The 22746-nt window shown below is 42.2% G+C and overlaps 1 protein-coding gene across 3 annotated transcripts in view; it reads left to right on the top strand.

Moving 5' to 3' along the window:
* APBB1IP (amyloid beta precursor protein binding family B member 1 interacting protein) overlaps nucleotides 1-22746 on the top strand; it is an 812218-nt gene that overhangs the window by 723953 nt on the left and 65519 nt on the right. For all 3 annotated transcript variants that reach the window (XM_078663434.1, XM_078663435.1, XM_078663436.1), the window contains one exon: nucleotides 1124-1234. In XM_078663434.1, coding sequence (XP_078519560.1) covers nucleotides 1124-1234 — 111 coding nt within the window. The remainder of the gene's footprint in view (nucleotides 1-1123; nucleotides 1235-22746) is intronic.

Genomic DNA, 22746 nt, shown 5'->3' with positions numbered 1-22746 from the left:
TTTGCAAATTTTTTGTACTATATATTCCCCTAGTTCCTTTGCCATGACAGCAAAGGCTGCCCGCAGGAAACAGCAGTGCAAGGCCGCTGCCACAAAGCAGCACTGATAGAAATCTGTCTAGCAGCTGCACTGCCGGTGGTATTTGGAAATTAGAAACAAATTAACCTCGCTTTCACTCAGGGCAAGGCGGGAGAGAGGAGAATGACATTAGAATGTGTAATAGCTTTCCACAGCACTGCATTCATTATGAGGAATATTGAGATGGGAAATAAATGATATGTCAAATTGCCATTCCTGGCAGAAAAGTGATAAACTCGGGTAGTTCGCCTCCCGAGCACCTATCGATTGGCTCGTGAGTGCATTCCGGTAGATAGGCCGGTGCACAACCACCGTGAAATGTGTCAGAATGCGCAGGTTTCCTCCGTTATATTGTCTCTGCATGGCCGCCGCGTACCGCGTTGACGCAAGGCACGTTCTCGTTGCCATGGCAATATCCAGAGAACAATACACAGTAAATTGTAACCTGCTGAACAAGAGGGATGCGGCTTAGACTGCAGAGCAGTCTATCTATCTGCAGTAATCTGAATGAAGAATGGATAAAACGCATAGTAGTTTAGCGGGGGTATTTATATTCATATCATAATTATGTATCCTAGTGGAAAATAAACTGTGCAAAATGCCGAGAGGGACACCAAAAACCATCATCATTCGAGCGTTGTCGCAAGCTAGTCACCTATTTGCATAAATTAGCTCGAGCTTGGTTCCCCCATTCCCGCCAAGGTGCGTCCGCGAGGCTCTTTCACGCTCGGTTAGCCCCACACTGGAGCCTTTACGTCAGGCAGTAAAACGCAGCGCAGAACGTTTGTAATTCCGAGTTTGCTCTGTTATTGCTGCTTCTCAAAAGGCAACTTGACCTTCTGCTGTCAGTGGCACGGTTCACAGGCAAAGTAATGTAATAAAGGGCTGCAAGAGTGTTCAGCGTGTATGAATTCCCTGCAGCCGCTATGATGAGAAAGAACAACAGCTTAACGCTATTAAACCGGTGTTAGCCGGCTCTTTGATGCAACGTGACCTCGGTGTTTTGCTTGTACCAATGAATATTTGTTTTCTTTTTTATTTCCAGACTTCCCGGGACCTGTCGTGCTTCGTTCAGTTTGAGAATGTGAATGTTTACTATGCGACGCAGTGCAAAATGAAGTATAAAGCGCCCACCGACCACTGCTTTGTCCTGAAGGTATGTCGAGAATGCAGACGATGTCACGTCGCCGTAATGTGAGATTTGTTCTGTCGCAGTGACCGTGGACAATGGCCGTGGGCGGTGGCCTCTGGGCCGTAGCGAGAAGGAGCGATGCTGTTATAATTAGACCAGAAGTCCGTGTGTCAGAGCCTGACCTCTCTCGGTTTACAGTGCTTCCATGTATATTTCCTCTAATGCGAAATAATTGTCTGCAGCTTGAATGTATTAATGTACGACTCGGAAATGATCTTTGCGTCACTGACACGAGCCACCGACATTAACCCAATGACTTATATTGTTACAGTTCAAAATAGGAAAAAACTGCAACATCATAATACGTTTTATTGCAACCTTCAGAGTGAAAACAATTTGTAAATGTCAGCAATGTAGCTATTACATTAAAACACTATTTCCTGTCACAAATGAAAGTGTAGGCCTGCTACAAAAAAATTGCAACACTGTGCACCAACCTGATGGCACAGGCTGCTGGAAAAAGTTTTTATTAAGCGCCATGAATGTTGAACAATCAGTTTAATCCATCTTTAGGGAGAATTCCGATATGGTGCCCTCAAGTGACAGGACTGAACGTCGAGGCCTCCAGAGGTGACATTGAAAATACATCACATACTACTTCTTAGAAAACAAGGTGCAGCCAATAATACCGTGATATAAAGGACGCTCTTCAAGGTTTATCTCGGAGGTATTTGTATCCAAATGACATTTGAGGTAAAAAGTTCCCATAATGGGACTGCCACATGATTAGAAACAGAAATTGGAACTGTGGAAAAGAGAGTGGTACAAGGCAAACAATGAGCTAGGGTGTTTTAGGATGAACACAGAGAAATGACGGGCCAACTGTGCCTGTTTGGCCATAAACAGTATCTGCATCAGTAACATGCTGAAGGAGGTAAAGTGGGCCGCACCTTGGCCTGGGTTCTGAACACAACAAAAACATATAGTCCGGTGGTGGCGCTTCAGACAGCAGATGGGTGCCTAGGGGGAATCTCACAGTGTGATTAATGATTCAATGAGGGAATACTGTGAAAGTATGTACCATGTTACTGATGGCACAATGCCCACATCTTGGAAAGGAATATTAATGAGAAGGGAATATAGGCAATGAAAGATGAAACAGCTAGATGCACTACTAACTCTAAGGAGATCAAGATAGCAATCTGAAACTTGGCTATGGGTAAAACTCTGGGACGCAATAGGTCCTTATTGAAGTTTTATGACACATACAATTTTCTCCTGCCACCCAGTTTCCAAGTATTATATCAAACATCCAGAAATATAGCGGTGAGCTCCCAACATGGTGTAGAGAGGTAGTGGCATAACAGTAGCCCCAGCAGTGAAGGGGCCCCTTGAGCTCCAGGTACCCCCTTCTGGCACTGTGCACAGGCGGACCTGAGAGCTCCAAACTGGGTCCGGAGCATGGGGGGCCCCCTCCATGCGCTTTGCAGGGGGGCCCCTGCAAGTTTTGATGCGCCACTGTAGGGAGGCTTTGATAGTCACACTACCAAAGCATGGCACAGAGCTACTGGAAGTGTCCCCATACAGGCCACTGTCGCACCAGAATCTGGACTGAAATTTTCTGGGTAAAGTGTTGGAAACCAGGATAACCCCCTTACTGGCAGAGCTGGTACATTTGGACGAGGCCGGCTTCATTAGACAAATAAATATTGTGCTAAACCCTCAATATCGTGTTCATATCATGAATGAGTACTCCAGAGACATTGGCCTGCCCATAGTAGTGTCGGTTGCGTAGGAGAAAGCATTTGATTCCCTTGCCTGGAAGTATCTATTTGAAGTTCTCCACAAGATGGGCTTCATTTCTGAGATTACAATTGGTTAAAACTACTATATAACGACCTACAGCTGAGGTAAAAACCAGAAAAGTAATCTCCAAGTCCTTTTCTGTACAAAGAGGCACATGTCGGTTGTGCCCCCTATCACCTTTGCCTTGGCAATAAAGCCTTTGTTATTTATAATCTGGTGGGAAAGTGGAAACAGGGGAGTTAGGCTGGGATGCAATTTACACACCATATTACTATAGACAAACAATGTGCTGCTCTTCCTCAGGGTTGCAACAAAGTCCTTTCAAACGTCATTGACCCATCGGAAGGCCTCTGGAAGAGTAGTTGGCCAGAGGATGTACAAGGGAAAATCATGCTTATTCCCACTAAAACCGCCCCAGGAATTGGGCCTTATAACTTTATCTGAACTGCCATGGACATAGGGGCCAGTGACCTACAAATGGTGGGCATGCAGACACACCATATTGTGTACTTCCTTGCAGATCTTCACAGGGACCTTACGGCCACAGTTAGGTTTGACCACCAGGGCAATTGTACGGGCAAGATCGGGATCATGAATGGGGTTAGGCAGGGGTGTATCTTAGCCCCCCCTTCTCTTTACCCTCTACATTAATGAACTTGGTGCGGTCCTAGGAGAGGCGTGCAAGGACATACCGAGAGCGGGCAAGTTTGCCATACCGGCATTACTTTATGCGGACGATGCCGCTCTCCTAGCACGCACACCGGTAGGGTTACAGCTGCTTTTAAACTCATTTTATGATTTTATGAAAGCATTAGATCTAAGTGTTAATTTTTTTAAATCCCATGTAATGGCTGTGGGCATGAAGGGCAAAAAAACGAAGACCCTGTACTGCAATGGAAATGTGCTGTCTAAAGTTTCGAGATTTCCTTATCTAGGGGCTATTTTTGATGACAGCTCCTCATGGCTGCACCAACTGGCCGCTAAGCGTAACGTTTTCGCAAGGGCTACCTTGGCTGTATTAGGTTTTGCGCGGAAATTAGGCGTGAAACCATTGCAAGCTGTTTAAAAAATTTATGACGCTAAATGTGTTTCCTTGGCCATGTATGGAGCAGATTTATGGGGTTTTAAAGATGTAAAACTGTTGCAGGGTGTGGAGGATAAGTTTTTAAGGAATATTCTATCGGTCCCCCAATTTACCCCGGGTTATATTGTTCACCAAGAATGTGGGTTGGAATATTTGGTGAATCGAATAGCCTTAGCACCGCTCTTAAAATGGATTACAGTGTGGTTGAACCCAGACCTAGAATTAAATCATGAGGTATTGAGGGACTGTCTAGCCCTCGAGCAAAGCAATTCCATCCCATGGCTGAACTACGTTAAGAGGGTAGCGGCCATTTTAGGTCGCCCAGAATTGTTCAGTCAGCCTTCTAAATTAGTTAAGGGGGATGTGAAATAGGTAAAATACACATACAAGCTTATTAAGGGACTAGAGAGAGAAGATAATGAATTGACTAAACCAACTGTAAGAGCGCATCAGCTGTTAACACATTTTGGCGAGATGGAACTATACCTGAGAGTGGTAAACAATTGTAATCATAGATTTTTGTTGACCAAGTTCGGGTTAAATAAATTCCATCTCCTTCTTACAGGACGCCCAGGCTGGACTAAGGCGAAGGATCTAGAGATCTGTCCATGTGATGGATTCTCAATCATGGATACCACGCACTTTGTTTTTCTGTAAATATTTTATCTTAATACGGAAAAAATGTATTTTACCCCTATTCAAAGATAAAGGTTTTAGACAAGTGAAACCGGCCCTTCTGTACATTCAGCTGTTGTCGAACATTTGGGAAATTTTTAATGTGTCGAACTTTTTGACTATAGTAATGAGATTGAGCAAAAAAATCAATTGGAAGAGATGTGCGTAGCGGGTCCTGTTTTTCATGGGAATGTTTTTTTTGTAGTTTTTTTACTGTGCTCACCTACCTTAAAAGCGATCAAGTTCTGACAAATTTTAGAATGTTAATATGTTGTCTGTATTTGTATTTTTAATTATTGTATTTCATTATGGGACTGACTCTTGATGTTTGTATACTTTTATGGTTTTTGCTATGAACCGAATAAAGTACTTTTGACTGACTGGTGGGCATGCAGACACACCACACAGACGAGTCTCTGATTGCAGGGACATAGCGATCACATCCTCGATGACCAAAGAATCAGCATCTTCCTGGATCTGTTTCCTCTCTTGGTTCTGGGCGGGCGGAATTGCTATCACTAACATGGTGGTGCAGCCCACTTATATTTGTTCAGTTCAATCCCACTTTGCCTAACGAAATGACAGTTCTCATATATTAATATTACTCTAAAGCACATAATGTAGAGAGACTACAGGCATAGAGTTTCTCCTAATAAATTGCAGCTACCAAGCATGGCTTCCTCTACTTCCATGTGGTCTGAAGTCAGCATAAAAGTATTTAGTTAAGCTCCTAATGTGAATCATTGTTGTGAAGTAGAAAAATAAATCAACGTAAGAAAAACATCTAGGACGTTGTCCAGTCGCCTCTTTATCTGTACCAATGCACCATGTTTTTTTACCAGCATATACATGAAAAGAGAGTGACATGACGACGCTCCTTAATGAGACAAGGCAGTATCAATCAATCAATTAATCAAATACACTTTATTTGGTTTTTGTTTGTAAAACCAAGGCAGTAAAGAATAGGAGAACATCTGAGAGTGACAGGAAAACTGAGTAGAGCAATAGTGAAAGATGCAGTCCAATCTACACAAATACTTAGTCCATAGAAAGTTCTGACAGTAATAGGTAGGTGTATGTATATACATGGACTTCCAGAGTGAGAACCTAGCTCAAAAGCAATGCGCTGTTGTGCAAAGAGGGAATAAAAGCGCAACAGTTGAGGGCAGCGATAGTACAAAAGAGTGGCTTATGGGAGGGGCAGGAGTACAAGGGCTGCCATTAAAGGGAAATTGATCATTAAAGGGGTTAGTATGGAAACAGCGCTATAATCAGGGTCGGCGGTCGGACAATCTACCAATGAATTATGTAACCTAAAGTTTATAATATAATGAGGTTTAGCCTGAACGCTTTTCTGAATTTCTGAACTAGTCCAGGGATTTGGCATTGTCAATGAGTTGCAGTAGCAAGCCAACAAGGTCCATCAAACACGTATGCTGGTGAACACTAACACCCACGCCAGCTCGTAGGACACTAAGATGCTCTTCTACTGGTTGAAAATAAATGAATGGTGTGATAATGAAAGCTTTAGGGGTGTCACTTGTTATGGATAAGACCTCAAGTGCCCACCTTGGGCTAGGAGAGCTCTGTTCCTCAAGTACTATTAACATCATAGCAGGACAATGCCATCAAAGCCCATGTAGAATGCGAGGTTGCAGAGCAGGTCATGAAGGTTGACTTTGTTGAAGGTAGTGCAGAAGTCCAGGAGGATGAGAAGGCAGGGTCCCACTGTCTGTGATCTAAAGAACATTGTCGGTCTCTTGGACAGTTGCTGTTTCCAGGCCACAACGTAATCTAAAGTTGTGCAGCATGATGTTGAACTTGTTAAGGACCAGGTTTGTGATAGCTATATTTTATTCATTTTAATTCATGTAGGGATGTTGCAAATCATTCTAAGCCAGGTTCCTTTTGCATAGGAACAGTTTCGAATAGGAATACATATAAAGACAAAATGATTATAAATGGGTGAAATGATCAGCCAGGAGGGCAGAGAGTCATCTGATGTGAATACTAATCCATGTATAAAGAACAATGCCACTGGCCCATATGAGGCATGTGGCTGGCTTCTCAGTGATCTTTCCCAAAAATAGCAATTGTGTAATTGGGTAATAGTTTATAACTTCAGCACAATGCAGGTTCTTTTTTTTTAGGAGACACACTTCCTGTCCCGTCTTGAACATTTAGGAAGGTGCATTGTAAAAGGACACATAGATGATGTAGTAGTGTTTTTCTAGATATTTCCTTATTGATTGCTGATGGCATTATGCCAGTCTCATACAATGTGAGCTTTAGTGACTAGTTAACTTTCAAGATCACATGCAGATATGATGTGGAAGGTAAATCATTTGGGTGTCTGGCCTGGTGGAATCTCCATATGGACATCAGGAGTAGGTGTTGTGTCAATGTGCTGTTAGATCTTGTGCTTGCAGAAGTTTTTCAAAGCTGAGCACTTCATACATGATGGCAGTATGGCTTCACTTCAAATAAGAAAGATCCCCAGGGCCAGATCGAGGAACCACAAGCAGCCCTGGCAAAAATGCTCAAATCCTCTCCCTTCGTCTCGCGCAATCGCTCTCTTTCCATTAATCGATATCTCTCTCTCTCTCTCTCTCTCTCTCTCTCTCTCTCTCTCTCTCTCTGTCTCTCTGTCTCTCTGTCTCTCTGTCTCTCTGTCTCTGTCTCTCTCTCTCTTACCCCCCCCCATGCCTACTGCAATTAAGTTTGGGGAAGTGACAGAGTCACCGGGAGGGGCCCGGGCTAAAAACCGGCCCATAAGGGCTTCAGCCGGGAAATGCCTGGTGGAATAAATGGCCCGTCCCTCCGCGAAGACCACATTAACCACAGGCAAATAAAGGATTTTAATAAATTGGTAAATGCCCCAGTGAATGAGAAGAATATTGTCAAAGCAAAGTGTGAATATCAACGGAATGAACCCATTGATGGAGTCTCAAAATATGCTGTCATTTTAATGTCAAAATACCTGGAGGAAGTGTCGAAAACCCGACTGTAAAAAATGTAGGGCATCATAGGAAATTCCTGAGCAATATCTCAATGAAAGAGCCGTGATAGGCCAGTCGTATAACTACCAGGAACAATCATGTGCTAACTTTAGAAAACTAGAATGTTAAATGCCCGAGAGAATGGACCGGAATCAACTTATACGTGAAAACAGATTCAGTTTTGGGGGTAAGCTTTTACATGAGTGAACAGAATCGGGACTAACTCGAAACAGCCCCAGTGGTACTTTACTTATTAATGCTAATAATTTGCCTTTTTTAAACAAGATGGATTGGATAGCCCCAAACTGTCAAGGAAATATCGCCAGAATCGTATTTTCTGACCTTTGAATTAATTTCCTTACAAGTGGTGTTATGTGTAGTTTTTATAACAGTCAAGAATAGACAGACATAACAGATTTTGAAATAAATATGAACATGCAGTGTAAAAAACTTATTTGGGTCAATTAACTTAAACACTGAATCAGGAAGCTCTTCACAAACCTGTTCACCAAGCTAACAGGCATGAGTAATCTGTCAGAGTACAGGCAAGGACTCTGTGCATACATAATCCCTTTGGTTTAGAGATATTTTATTAGTATAAATAGAGAGGATTCGGGTTGGCAGTGGATATATCTCCATTCAAATAGGATTTGGGGCATTTTGGAAATCATCCCCAATCAAACTTCAATAGGGCAGGACGGGCCTTGGCGTACAAATGCATGAGAGTCAGTCCATCAGTAAAATGCATTCTCAATAGTAAGTACAACAATCGTATTCTCCATTATAAGGCACCAGGGCATCCAGTGGGACTTCTGTTAATTCATAAGTGATGATAACACTCCACCTTTGAAGGCTTCCAGGGAAGGCAATCTAATGCAAACACCTTCAGTGAATACGGTGGATGAGTCATTGAGTCGCACCCAATTGGAAGGCAGTTTTCCTAAAATAATACCAACAACAGAGTGAGTGGAACATTCTGATTCTAGGGTCGCTTGCAGCTAGTTCTAAACTCTTACTCTGTCAAAAGTGAGATTTTTAAGCTACTTTAATACGTTTGCTTAAGGACCAAATGTAATCTTTATTCTAATTTTCATACAACGTGAAATATATTTATCTGATTTTTTCTAAAAACAAGCATAACAGATGCAGTGCGCATAGAACACATTAGTTACAGTGGCTAGACACTGTTATGAAACCAGGAAACCAGTAGGCCTGGCACCCCGGTACTCGAAGATGCTTACCTTGGCTCTGGGCAAAGATTGGCTGAGATCAGGTATCCTTGGCAGCTCTGCAGACTGTCTCTGTGGGCAGTGGTGGGCACTGTGAGCTGCTTTAGCATCAGATCAGAAAGGACTGCCTTTCATCTCCTTCATGGAGCTGTTACTATGGTGCCTGCTCGACACACATGCAGCAGTGTCACGATCATGTCGTCACTCACACCCTCCCTGGACTGAAAAATAGCGTGGCTGAGTTGTGGGGGTCTTGACATTCTTCCATCTTAGGCCCCTCATTCCAAAAAAGAGACTATTGAGAATTCGGTCTTTTTGTTAGCTACAGGCAATAGAAATCTTGAGAACTGTGCAATCCATTCCAGATTTATTTCCTGTTCAGGTTTTTGTGTTTGAGGACAGTTTCCACCTATTTCTTCCTATTCCTATCCTCCCCCTCCAGGTCATAAGTCCATAGAAACTATACAAGTATGGTAAGTTTACTATTTGATGTGTCACAGCTTTGTTTGCTTAGCCTGTTGCTTGCTCTGAGGAGTTTCCTGCCTGTTCCAATGACAGTTGGTATTCTTGCATCTAGATCCGCTACTCTTGAGTTGGCATGTTTGCTTCCTTCAGATGTTTTTTGTGGAATCTAGTTTTCTGCCCTCCAAAAGTTGTGGGTTTCCCAGTCTTCTTCTTAACATACCCATGCTCTTATTTACAAACATGGAGCCAGGAGAAGGAACTGGCAGACTGTGTCTTCTCCAGAAGAAATTGCTTCCAAACGTGTCCAGAAGACCTGCCATTGACTGGTATAGATTTAATGAGGAACAGGATCTGTGGCTGAAACCTATGTCATGACTTATTATTCTGAATGAGCGATCTTCTTTATTTGGAGGAGTGTGATTGCTAATCATGTAAATATTGGTATAAAACATTCAACCAGAGATTAAAATGCTTGACTGGTTTGACCAAAAAATGTGGCAAGCATAGAAGGCCATGACGAGGCACACCAGATAGCACAGGAAAACATGGACTTATAGTTGTAAATGGAAAATGGCCGTCAAGCTACAGCTATAAGAAGAAATCCCAGACTAGAGCAATGCGGGTATGTACCGATGGTTCAGCAAGGGACGCTCAAATACTCTAGAAGCTATTGGTTAACAGGGAGGGCCTCAAAATCGTGACTGTGATATTTGCCCAAGGAGGAGAAAGGCATATCCCAAAGCTGTACGTTGAAGAGTTACAATATAAGGGTGATTGAGTTGACCTAAACATTTTCATGACCCTGAGAACTTTGAGAACATATTTAGTACTTTTAAATCATCTAGGGAAGTTGACCCCATTTACAGCGTGAATGTGGTGTTCTCAATGTTGTCCAAATTGAAGGCCTGGTTTATGAGACCAATACGTGGGACATTCGGTTGAAGAGACATTGTTTCCATCCACATGGTGGAGGTCAGTACTAGTTTTAATACACAAACAGGGTGAATTAAGCAATCACAGCATTTCTAATCTGATGACCAAGACATGTAAAATAAGAAAATATAAGTTATTGTAAGGTGCAAATTACTCAACTGGGAATAAGAAAATGATCAATGTCTGTCAGTTTATACTGACTCCTTTATTAAAAATAGTTCAGACATAGTAAATGGCAATAATTTCGGCATCAGTGAAAGGCCACCATCCCTATGTTCTTTTCCTCCATTCCAAATTCTTCAACGCCTGCTGTGGTCTGACAGGTGGAGATCCCCCAGGTCTTAATTGTCAGACTCAAAACAATATATACCTGGACGACTGCCAGCTTACTTGTGAAAGGTAAACCAAGGTGTGATGTGTTTATGGCTAGCATAACATCAGACCTGGGTGTTCTGTATTGCTTTAATCAATGTTTACGTCTCTGAGCGCCCCGGTGAGCCGGCGAGGCTCACACAGAACACATTACTGCACTTTTTGTGTTGGTGACCATATATTGTGACAGCACAGAATTGCAGCTCCCCTTGGATAGACAAAAACTTGTCTTGAGCTAAAATACTGAAACACAAGTGATGTTTTTGGCAACAGTAAAAAGGCATCACGTCCTGCCTTTGTGGGACCCTGTTGGAGTTTTTTTTATGACATCTCATCTTTAGGATTGCAACTTAATGACTAACAGTCATAAACTATTGTAATTGAACCCCGCTAGACTCTTCAAGGTAGGCCTTACAAAAGATCTGAAATGCTGGTGTTCCGGCAAACACGAGGGATCCCTCGCACATATGTTGTTTGAGTGCCTCCTGCTCCACGACTATTGCGTCTAAGTGTTCGAATTCATCACACATACCCTAAAAATCGTCCCCACGATAGACTTCTCATACATTATACAGGGCTCCTTGGACCCCCAAATCAAGAACGACAATGATCGGTTCCTCCTGGACCTTATGCTTACTCTAGCCTGCAAACTAATATTAAACAGCTGGAAAAACTTCAAAGCAGTTTCTTTTTCTAAATGGCAGGAGGGGCTAACTTTTCTTAGAAGTACTGACAACATTGCTCTTCAATCCTCCCCGTAGAGACACTCACGATGCTCGATCTCGAACGCCCTAGATACAAGCGTTTTCACCTATAAACTACCATGATCATCACAATGGTAAACTCACCTCACCCTCAATTCTCTCAGTTCACTCTGTAGATGACTCGCTTATACTATTTCAGCCACCCATACAACCACATGTGTCGCTCTCCCTCCTCACTCATATGAGATATATCCATTTTATTCACCCCTGTGCCTTTTATTTTGTCATAGATGTTAAGATTATTAACTCCACTTAACTTTTAATATGCCGATTTCTAATACTCATGCCTGTTTAATGGTTAATGTACAAGATGTATGTATGGCATTTTAGTTCACTCCATATGATATGTTATGACATAGTATGTAACCCTGCAATATTCATCTCCATATGCCTATGTATTTTCAATATATACAGTACTGTTCTATTCCTAATGTAGAATGATTGTGATACATCTGCATGCCTACATATTAACTTCTAAACAATGTACCATCCAACCCTTGATGTAGAGCGTTTACTATATCAACGTATGCACAGCCTCCTCCCTCTCCCCCTAGTGTTACTTTCCTTTTCTACTGTGGATTAGTTTCGTTCATCACTGTATCTCTCTTGCTGTAAAATTTAATAAAATATTTTGAACATAAAAAAAATAGTTCTTTACAGACATAGTAAAGGCCAATAGTTTCGGCATCAGTGAAAGGCCACCGTCCCTATATTCTTTTCCTCCATTCCACATTCTTCAACGCTTGCTGTGGTAGGCTGCTGACAGGTGGAGATCCCACAGGTCTTAATTGTCAGACTCAAAAAATTATATAACTGGATGACCGCCAGCTTACTTGTGAAAGGTAAACCAAGGGTTGGTGTGTTTATTGCGAGCATAACATCAGAGCTGGGGTGTTCTATATTGCTTTAATCAATGTTTATGTCTCTGAGCTCCCCGGTGAGCTGGCCAGGCTCACACAGAACACATTTCTGCACTTTTTGTGTCGGTGACCTTATGTTGTGCCACCACAGAATGGCAGGTGGAGATCCCACAGGTCTTAATTGTCAGACTCAAAACAATAAATAACTGGACGACTGCCAGCTTACTTGTGAAAGGTAAACAAAGGTGTGATGTGTTTATGGCTAGCATAACCTCAGAGCTGGGTGTTCTATATTGCTTTAATCAATGTTTACGTCTCTGAGCGCCCCGGTGAGCCTGCCAGGCTCGCACAAAACACATTACTGTACTTTTTGTGTTGGTGACCATTTGTTGTGCCACCACAGAATTGCAGCTCCCCTTGGATAGACAAAAACTTGTCTTGAGCTAAAATACTGAATCACAAGTGACATTTTTGGCAACAGTAAAAAGGCATCACGTCCTGCCTTTGTGGGACCCTGTTGGAGCTTTTTTATGACATCTCATCTTTAGGATTGCAAAATAATGACCAACAGTCATACACTATTGTAATTGAAGTGAAAACATGCCTTACAAAGTCCCTTATGTCAGATCTTATTTAATTCTACTACAAAGATGGACTAACTGACACCTGTGAAAGTAGAATATGCAACCATCAGTGGACCCCTAAACCTTTATAGTCCATCCATGTATCTTCTAGCCATGGGTCTATGTAATACTATGCCCATTCAATGGATAAGCATTGAAACTGGAATATATGCCACTAAAACTATTGATTTTCAAACATCAATTCTGTATTGGTTAATTCATTGAAAGTATCCCATAAAATGTTTAAGTATACTTCTTAGTAGTGTTAATTAGTTGTTTACTTCTGTTAGTATTTATTTCTATTTGTAACACTTCGTTTTCCATCCTCTGCTTCACTACTTTACTGTTTTTATTTATTGTAGCTATGTTTCCCTTTGGAGAGAAAACTCCCAATACTCACTTCTCTGTTTTTAAACCCTCCTTCCCCTGTGTTTCATCTCACACAGTTCCCTCTTGTCTATTTTGGCTTTTATTTTTCTCTTTGTGCTTAGTTCTTTTGGGAATCCATGCTCTGTCCCTTTTTCTGCTTTCTTGCTCTTTTGCTTCCACTTTTTATCTGGAAAATGTTGTTTTATTGATCCTTTTCCTGCCCCATTTTTGCAGTTTTCAGAAGAGTAAACAAAAACCTCAGTTCTCAACTCCTGCTCTTGGATGATTAGAAATAACCTGAACCATTGCAAAGGTGTAATAATACCCAATGTGACAGGCATTAGTCAACACTGGTGTTCCCCACAGTCACACATAATCAGCAGTGAAAGAGCTTCCTTATCTGCATGACTTAAATTATCATTTACCATGGATTCCAGGTCAGTTTCTGTTTCCTGTTTGAAGGTAGAACCCTGACTGGAAGGAATTTGGATAAATCCAATTCAAGGAGTCCCGGTGCAAGTTCCTGGGCCCTTACTCTATCAACAAGTGTCTTTTACCTCTGGTGCTCTGGGTACAAGGGCTTCTCTACCTTGGGACTAAGTACCTCTTTTAGCACCTGACTCTCAGGGTAATGGAACAGAACAATCCAGGTCTGACCCGGGGAGGTGTTGCAGGCTGGCACTCAGAAACCATAACATTCAATAACATTCAATAAATCACTATCCTGGTAGTCCTTTTTGCTTGCACCCTGGCTACTTGCCCTGATGTGACCCTGATGTGTTTGGAATATTTCAGTGGGATCGGTACAGGAAGGAAGACAGGGCTCGGTTAGTGAGATAGCAAAGGGGGAAGTTTTACTGTGAAGGGAGCATCTATCCTGAGGCTTTCCAAGACTCACCAAGTGCCTCATCTCCCTTCAACATTGTGAAAAAAACTGATGAGCGCTGGTGCCCCGTTGTATCATGTGCACCCGCTGAACAAGGCATGCAGCAGGTATCTAGACAGAGCTGGCTTTCTCCTCTGGGCCCCATCCCAGAGCCATATTTCAGCTGTGCATGATGGTGTTAGGCTTCTGGTGACAGCAGCAGGGGCCCACTTGCAACAGTGAAAAATGCCACGCATCATAAGCTACCCCTGGTGTAGGTTTCTTGGTCCCAACATGATGATTTAAAGCTGGGCTTTCTGCTTTTTACTTTCTGGGCGGGCCCAAGTCATCAGGACCAGTAGCTGCAGACCTCCTAGCCCAGAGATTGAGAATTTTCTTCAGCAGCCTTGTGGCCTCTGGCACCACAGGTTCCTCTTCCTTAAAGCAGAAGCTTCGATGTAAGGTTTCTGGGCTTGCCAACCCCCATGTGATCTGATCTGAGTATTCCTCAGCAGAACCCCAAAGGTCCTGCGTGGCAGACTTCCCTCCTCAACTGCTCTTTCAAAACGCCCAGGCTCAGTTCTGGATCACCAAATAGTCAAAGTAGACCCCAGCCTATGGGCCCTACTCCTTTTAGACAAGGAAGGAAAACAGGGAAACCCTATTCACTATGGAACCAGGGTAATAGTTATATAAGGAAAAACAATGGTACCTTTGTAATAAATGAGGCAAAATTGCTATATTTTAGAGGGTACCTCAATGACAGAGTGCGAAAGAAACACTAACACAGGAGAATCCATGTAACATTTTTATACATTTTTGGACTAAAAGCAATATAAACATAATTTGAAAATCAAAAAACATTAGTGCATTGTGTCCCAAGTGAGAACGGGAACCCAAAGTTAAGTGACAGTGTGAATTTCTATATACAAGGTTTCCACAATTTTTTAAGTCGACCATTAACAAGAATAATCTCTATGTAGACAGCAGCAATATGCAATTACATGCGCTGTGTAATGGTTCGCTTCTTCTGTGTGTCGACGGCGTTTCAACCCTATAGTCCGTGTAGGGTCTCTTCAGGACTAACGAAGGGACATCTAATGAAGAAAATACAAGGCATTAGTCCCATATACCGGCAAAAATGTGAGAAATATGTGAAAAGGTAATGTAATAAGAAGGTACCTGAGGATGTAACTGGGCAGTCTTGTGAATTGTGTGCCACACGTGGAACAATAGAAGAAAATAAGTTACTCACATGAGAACCCGTCCGGGTACTGATATGTGAGGAAGGAGTATAATGAGGTTAGAAAACACAATCAAAATACAGCAAGACCCAATTGGATGTGATGTTTTAAATTAAGGATCTTACCTCAATAGGAGGAAAAACTGACAGTAAAATTATTGGAATGCGGCCAGATGGGCTCAAGGCGTACTTCGCTGCAGCCGTAGCGGGGGAAATCCCTTTGGTAAAAGTTAACCAGTTAAAATGCACTGTAACCTGTGGGGATGTGTAAACATAGTTGGTGAAATTGGACTATATAAATTATAAACTAAAATGATTGAATGGGGCCTAATAATGCAGTTTCTTACCAGAATGTAGATAAATATCCCACGGGGCAGCGCTCCGCCTTTTCTAGTAGCAAGGCTGCTTCCGTCAGCCTTGTGAGGTACAGTGACAATGAGCCCTGCTGGGGGTGGGAGCTAAGTACAGTGATTTTCCCGCCAAAAATGTGTCAGGCCTAGGACCGGCAGACCTACCAATGGATAACTGCTGTACTGAGCAATCCGGTGCTCGGTATCTACGCGATAAAGAGTGAAGAAAGACCTTAGATGGGAAGCATAGATCGTGTGGCATATTGGAAGTTTGGCTGCATTGGGTTAAAATGCGCATTTAATGGACAAGCATGCATATAGTTATTAGCCACATAGGAAAATAAAAAATTACTATAAAATGCATAGAACAAAGAGGATTACAAGCACGTCGATCGTTGTGTTCTACATTTTGCGAAAGGAACTTAAAGGTGTGTTCCAGTTTTACTTTTGACATATGGAAAATAAAATTACAATAGGTTGCAAAAAACACAAGAAAAACAAGGGATTACATATACATTGATCACTGTGTTCTGCTCATTATGAAAAGGCATAGCAGCATAATTGCCTTAAACGCGCTTGTATTTGTCAGGACAAAGATGTTGTAGGTACATTCTCCATCAATCGTGCAATCAAGCAGCATCCACACATAGCGCGTGAAGTCCTGATATAAAACATATATTGTTACTTCCATGCTTATAATAGGTACAGGCTATGTTAATCATAGAGTCACACAGTATAGATGCTTGTCAGCGGACGGTTGGTTCTATTTCCACAACGCTATTAAATTCAGAGAGAGACAAGTATATTGGTGACTGTTAGTTGAGGGTAGTGACATAACCCCTCCATTCATATGCTGTGTTAAGACCTTCATCTATGGAGTTAGCCTTATCTATCCAACGGCACTCGTTGCGTTGGGGGAGGCCACATGGACACCAAATACAATATATAACATTCTTCGGGTTGCAGTTAGAAAATGATTCTAAGTTATGTTTAATTACTCCATGTTTGAATGTGTTAGTATTAAATGTGAAGTCACGGCAAACACAGTTTCCACACTTATGATACCCTTTCACTTTTGGTAGACCCCAGGCAGTGATCAGTGTGTTGCTCCTGTTGGTAGATATGTCTGTTGCTGATTTGACTAAATGATCTTTTAAATTCTTCCCTCGTTTGTAGGCAAATAGAGGCGTATCAATGGTGGGGTCAATACTTTGGATTATGTTCCAATTTTTCATTATCAATTTGCGGACTTGATTGGTATGTGTGTCAAAGGTAGTAACACAAACAATCTTGTTGAAGTTGGGTTTGTCTCTGATTTTAAGAAGTTATTCTCTGGGACAGTGCCAGGCGCGTTTAAGGGACTTTTTAACAAGCCTATTAGGATACCCTATTGTGACAAGTTTGGCCCTAAGTACCTCAGCCTCTTGCATATAATCTGCCTTGAAAGTGCAGTTTCGGCGCACCCCAAGGAATTGGCCAAAAGGGATACCATCTTTTAAAGCACGCGGATGCTGACTCTGATTGGAGAGGAGAGTATTCTTTTCCGTAGGTTTTCTACGGAGTGAGGTGTATAACATGACATTGTCATGAATGATATTAAGATCAAGAAACGCAACTTGATTTCGATATTATGATTCGACTTTTACTTGATATCGTCCATATAGATATTTGCTAGATTGGGAGCGAAAAAGACTCCCATGCTAGTGCCAGAGCACTACTCGTAATAGTTGCCACCTGATTGATAAGGTGGAATGATGCCTTCTCCTTGTGCCCATTCCTCCAAATCTTTCATAAGGAGGCTTGCATATGACTTTGCTTCTATATCAAGAAGAGCGATTAACCTATAATTTGCGGGTTTGGAGCGGTCGCCCTTCTTGAAAATCGGAGTCCAGTACTCTTGCTGTTAAAAAGATGTAATTGAAAAGCGGTGTTAGGGCAGCTACCCAAAATTCATGTGCCGATTTAAATACCGGAGCTGTTAAACCGTTTGTTCCTGGTGCTCCATCATTCCTCATTTTCTTAATTGTTTTGATGTCCGCGTTGGCTTTGAATGTTGTGGCTGAGGCCTGTACTGTCCTGCTTCTGGGCTATTCAGAATTATATGACCTTTTTCTATATTGTGGTGTGAAATCGGATGTTTTACTGTAATTGGCCTACGGTGCCCTGCTCCCCTCTTGGTTGCTTCTGTGGAGACTTCTTTCAATGAGTTGCTCGTGTATAGATGCTTTACATGGCTTAGCCAGTCACTCTCGGCAACCACATTCACTCTTGACCCTCCATGGTTACTCAGCTGATTAATATGCCCCCAGAGACTGCTATGGTTCTTCTCCTTCTTCAGGGAGAATACTTTCAGCCATTCCTTTTCAATATGTTCTCTCTTTTGCTTCCAAACCTTTCTTTTGTAAGCTGACCTCAGATTGTGAGGGAGAAACATTCTTGTGGGATTCCCCCTCTTTTCCTGACTAACAGGGCCTTTCGTATAGCTTGTTTGCCGTCAATTATGTTCTTAGAAAAATGTGGATAGCTAATAATAGCAAAGGGCTTGTTGCCAGAGTGCTGTTGCTGTCCGTTTCCCAGGTATGATAGTAGATCTCCTGCTATATTCTCCCAGCCTTTTATTGATGAGACATATTTTAGTGATTCGGGGCCATGCTGCTTTAATTCGATCCATGCTCTCATTTTGTCTTCAATTTTCACTGACCACTTGATTCTTTGAGGAACCATATGAGTTTCTTCTCTTGTCGCCTCCCCAATTGGAATAAAGGAGGTAGCTATTGGTGCCTCTAGTTGTAGTGTGGCCCTCTGAGGTCTGTGGTCACTTTCAGCCCTATCTACAACTTCGAAATCTATCAATCCTGATGAAATGCTTTCACTAACCAAGATGTAATCAATCGTCAAGATGTTCCTAAAGGTTGGTTTTAAGGTCCATAGTGGTGTGCATGCCAACTTTAGAGCATGGGCTGTTATAAGCTTGTAGTTGTTAAGTAAATTAAATAATGATTCTCCCCGACGCCTGCACCTCGGAGCGCTAAGTGTTTTGTCTAGGTCCCTTAAGTTGAAGTCCCCCACGATAATTACTTGATTGGTCTAATTTTGAGATAAAAGGTAATCTAGTGAATTTGTCAGGGAATCCATAGATTGTTCTGTGTTGGTATATACAGGTTTGATGTAACAATTGATTAGCAGGAGACGTAGTGGTAGAACATTTGAATGCAAACCTTTAATCAAAAAATCTTGAAGCTTGGGAGTCCTCGTTTGAACTTCTCTAGCCACAAATCGTCAGGCATGCTTCAGAAAGATAGAGTCCACCTGATGGTCAGCCAAAAATTTTCTTTTTCATTGCTGCAGTGTGATATTCATAAAACCCTGCCAGAGGGGTGCTGGCCAGGGCTCAAGTCTCTTGGAAGCATAATACATTGCCCCTTGTCAGAAAATCCTGTATATGTTCCCCTTCTACAATTTTGTTGATGCCTACGATGTTCCAGGAAATTATTGTGGTTTGTTGCTGGAACGGATTTCCGTCCCTTTCCTCTATCCAGCCGGATTGATTTTCATTTTTGTTTGGAATAACACTGCTGCGTTCTTTGTGTTCCTTTGTGGTACTGGGCGGTGAGACTGGCATGTACTGTTCGATTACCAATACACGAACCCGATTTAACAGATTTGAAATCGACCGCCCTAGCCGCTAGGCCACATCCTATCCACAATTAGGAACCGACTGTGTGCACAAAGGGCCGCATAGAAGCACATCAGAGCCAGATGTAACTGGATCCAGTGTGCAGAAAAACCCAATAAAACGATGATTGCAATCTTCTAAAAGAAGAGACGTTTCGCCGCGTTTGTTCTTTTTTCGTCCATTAGAGATTGTACTTTCTTTCTTGGAAGAATCCGCCAGAAATGTGCCCTTTCAGATACCGTAATGTGTGAAGCCAGGTGAAATTGTGCCTGAAATGGAGTTATGAGGCAGATCATGTGACGAAGACTGCTTTGTAAAACATTGTGGGTGATTTTAGTGAGTGGCAATATCATTGAAGAAAAGACAAACACGCAGATGGAATCTCTCGGAGTAATGGCTGGTGTCTGTTTCATTCATGGCGGCGCCAAGGAAGCTCAGTCAGAAAGATTCACACTCGAAACACTGACAGATGGTGCACTTCAGGCCTAATGCGGGTAAACATTTGGAAAGCAGAGCTGGCTGGGTTCTGAAAGTTGGGAGGATAGCAGGTGCAAGGAGTGCATCGTTGGGGTTATGTATCCTGGTTCCCTATTGGTGGCCAGGAAACTATTATTGATGCAACACTTACTACTATTGGTAATAGTAGTGCTGTCATTATTATTACAAATAATAACAACAATACCAATATTAAGCATAATAACTATAATAATATCAACAACAATAATAATAATGCTACTACTATAAGTAATAATCATAAAAATGAAAAGAAAACAATTAACAATAGTCCTAAAATATCGTGAGGCATAGATCACAAAGAGAACATAACTGACTCTAGGTGCTGGTAACAGATGGTATGGTATCAGTGGTATGGTGTCACTCAATCAATGTACCGTGGAAGGATGAAAAACGGAATCAGCCCTGCCAGAATTTTTTTAACACAGAGGTGTGCAACCTGCTTTAAACACCATGAAGGAGAACAGAATATTCTGCAAAAGACATCTGTGTGTATTATGTAAATGGTGGCTTTGTGGTGGTCTGCAAGTGTTTGAGCCGTGTGCAGACCAGAACTATACAATAACTATGACATTTTTGCTGTACTCTGCTGTGCAAGTGCACTCAGTTACAGTGTATGCAAACATCTTCTAGCCCACTGACCCAGAGTGGCTGTATCACCAGCGGCTCCACGAGAACGCGCTGTAGACAGCCCTTCCATTGAGGAGGGCCAGAAAACATTTAAAAGTGTCAGTGACAAGCTAGTTGGGGCTCTAGTCCAATATAAAACGAGCATGAGCCTATTTGCAAATCCTTGCATCAATTGGCCCTCTGACCTAGCTATGGATGGGGCTACACACACTACTTCCAAAGGAAGATCCTTGTCTCTGCACCTCTGAAGGTCCCTGTGATCCTCTATGGGCTCTTCCAGAGTGTCCACTCAGGGAACAAAGTGAAGAGCACCGACTGGCTAGTCTATGACCTTGAAACCCCTTGAATGGTGCCTTGGCTCAGCTCACACTGTGAATGGGTATGTGTGGCAGCAGAGTCGAGTCTCACTGATTTGCATAGGGATGTAGTCATGTAACTAGAGGAATGCACTCTTTTGTGCACCCATGCAAGCACCCAAGCATTTAGGTATATGAATGTATAGACGCCTTATTTCATTTTGGCAGGATAAGTACATGCCTTTGTAACTAACATTACGCAGCAGTTTCTCCAGAGGACCTGACAGCTGCTAACAACCCACCTAGTTTCTTGTCACTAGCCACAGAGAGGATCATATTAAACCAGCAGTATATATGTTTTACTATAAAAAAACAAATGTTGGTTTTGATCCCAACACATTTCTTTAACACAACACGTAATCTTTCAAAGCCCCCACTAAGAATCTACTTTTAGGGAGCCAACATTTTTATAAAATAGCATAAGAAAGTTTACACAGGTGTATGTCGGTCAAGGTGTAGTTTAATATTGAATTCCACAAATTCTAACCATGTTTCTCTTGCTCACTTTGTTTGTCAAATTCTTCAAATGACCTCAACTCATTGGGCCTCCGCGTGGCCACTTTTAAATACTTCAGAAGTATAGGTAGCCCAAATCTACAACACAGATTTTGCTGTGGAAAACACAGATGTCTTAGTTGCCTACGGATTTCTTGATTACCTGTACATTTTGAGTTATACTTAGATTTTTAGCACAGTTTTGAACTTTTGAACATTACCCACAGATTTTTTTCCTCTGTTCAGTCAGAAACAAAGCCTGTCGTAACGCTGTAAAAATATGTGGAGCTACTGGGACAAGGAAGCACGTCACAAGTCATTAACCCCTTCGATGCGCATGACGGCCCATGGCGGGTACGGAGGCCGTCCGGGGGCCGTCTGAATCCCGCTCACTATTTAAATTGTCCGCACAGGGCGAAAATGTTCCAAGCGCCGAAGGGGTTATGTCGCTCAGAGACTTCTTCCTATCTCCTATGACTGAATGCAGCAACTATATGAGTGAAGGTAGGTTTAGAAACATGTAGAGTGGGCTAAAGGAAGAGTCCGTTAAGGTGCAGATATCCTGGCATCAGTAGAAAGAATGGCTGTTGTGGGATGTGGGTACCATGGGAGATGTGTGAGGGAGATGGAGGCCGTGACATAAGGATTTGTAGCTGAGGAGACATGGGTCCAATGGATAAAGAGACCCCACATTTTTGGTCTGGGTCAAAAAAATATCAATAATATTTTTCACTGTCATTTCTGCTTATTTTATCTCCTTTACTTCAGAAATTGAAAAGTTTCGGAAAATGTTCATATTTCTCCACAGATGAGTCCGTCGCCAGCAAGATGGAGATCTGGGGTGGGGCATTTTTCCCCGCAGTTAGCAAGAGGCCAGAATACTGGCTAGTTTGTATGATAGCTGATACTTGCTGCAGTTGCTATAGGGGATCGGGATATTGAGTCTTAACCTCTTCAGTGCTCAGGACAGCCCCCGGCCGTCCGACGTGTTTTCCCTGTGATATCCCTGTAGCATGATAAAGCTGAAGTCAATATCCTGAAATACCACTGCATGCACATGCATTTACTGCACTGAAAGCAAGTGGGCAAACTTTAGGGTTTTCTAGACTGCATTGCAGATAAAAAAAAAGTTCTACTGCAGCCTCTTGATTAGGTCAGTGGTCTTTAAATTCTACAACGTTTCGACTAATGGTATTTACCTAATATGTTTAAAATGGGTCTAGCTAACG

The sequence above is a fragment of the Lissotriton helveticus genome, chromosome 10 (assembly GCF_964261635.1).
Source record: "Lissotriton helveticus chromosome 10, aLisHel1.1, whole genome shotgun sequence".
Lineage (NCBI taxonomy): Eukaryota > Metazoa > Chordata > Amphibia > Caudata > Salamandridae > Lissotriton > Lissotriton helveticus.
The sequence above is the reverse complement of the archived record's forward strand: the minus strand, read 5'-3'. Positions and strand labels throughout refer to the sequence as shown.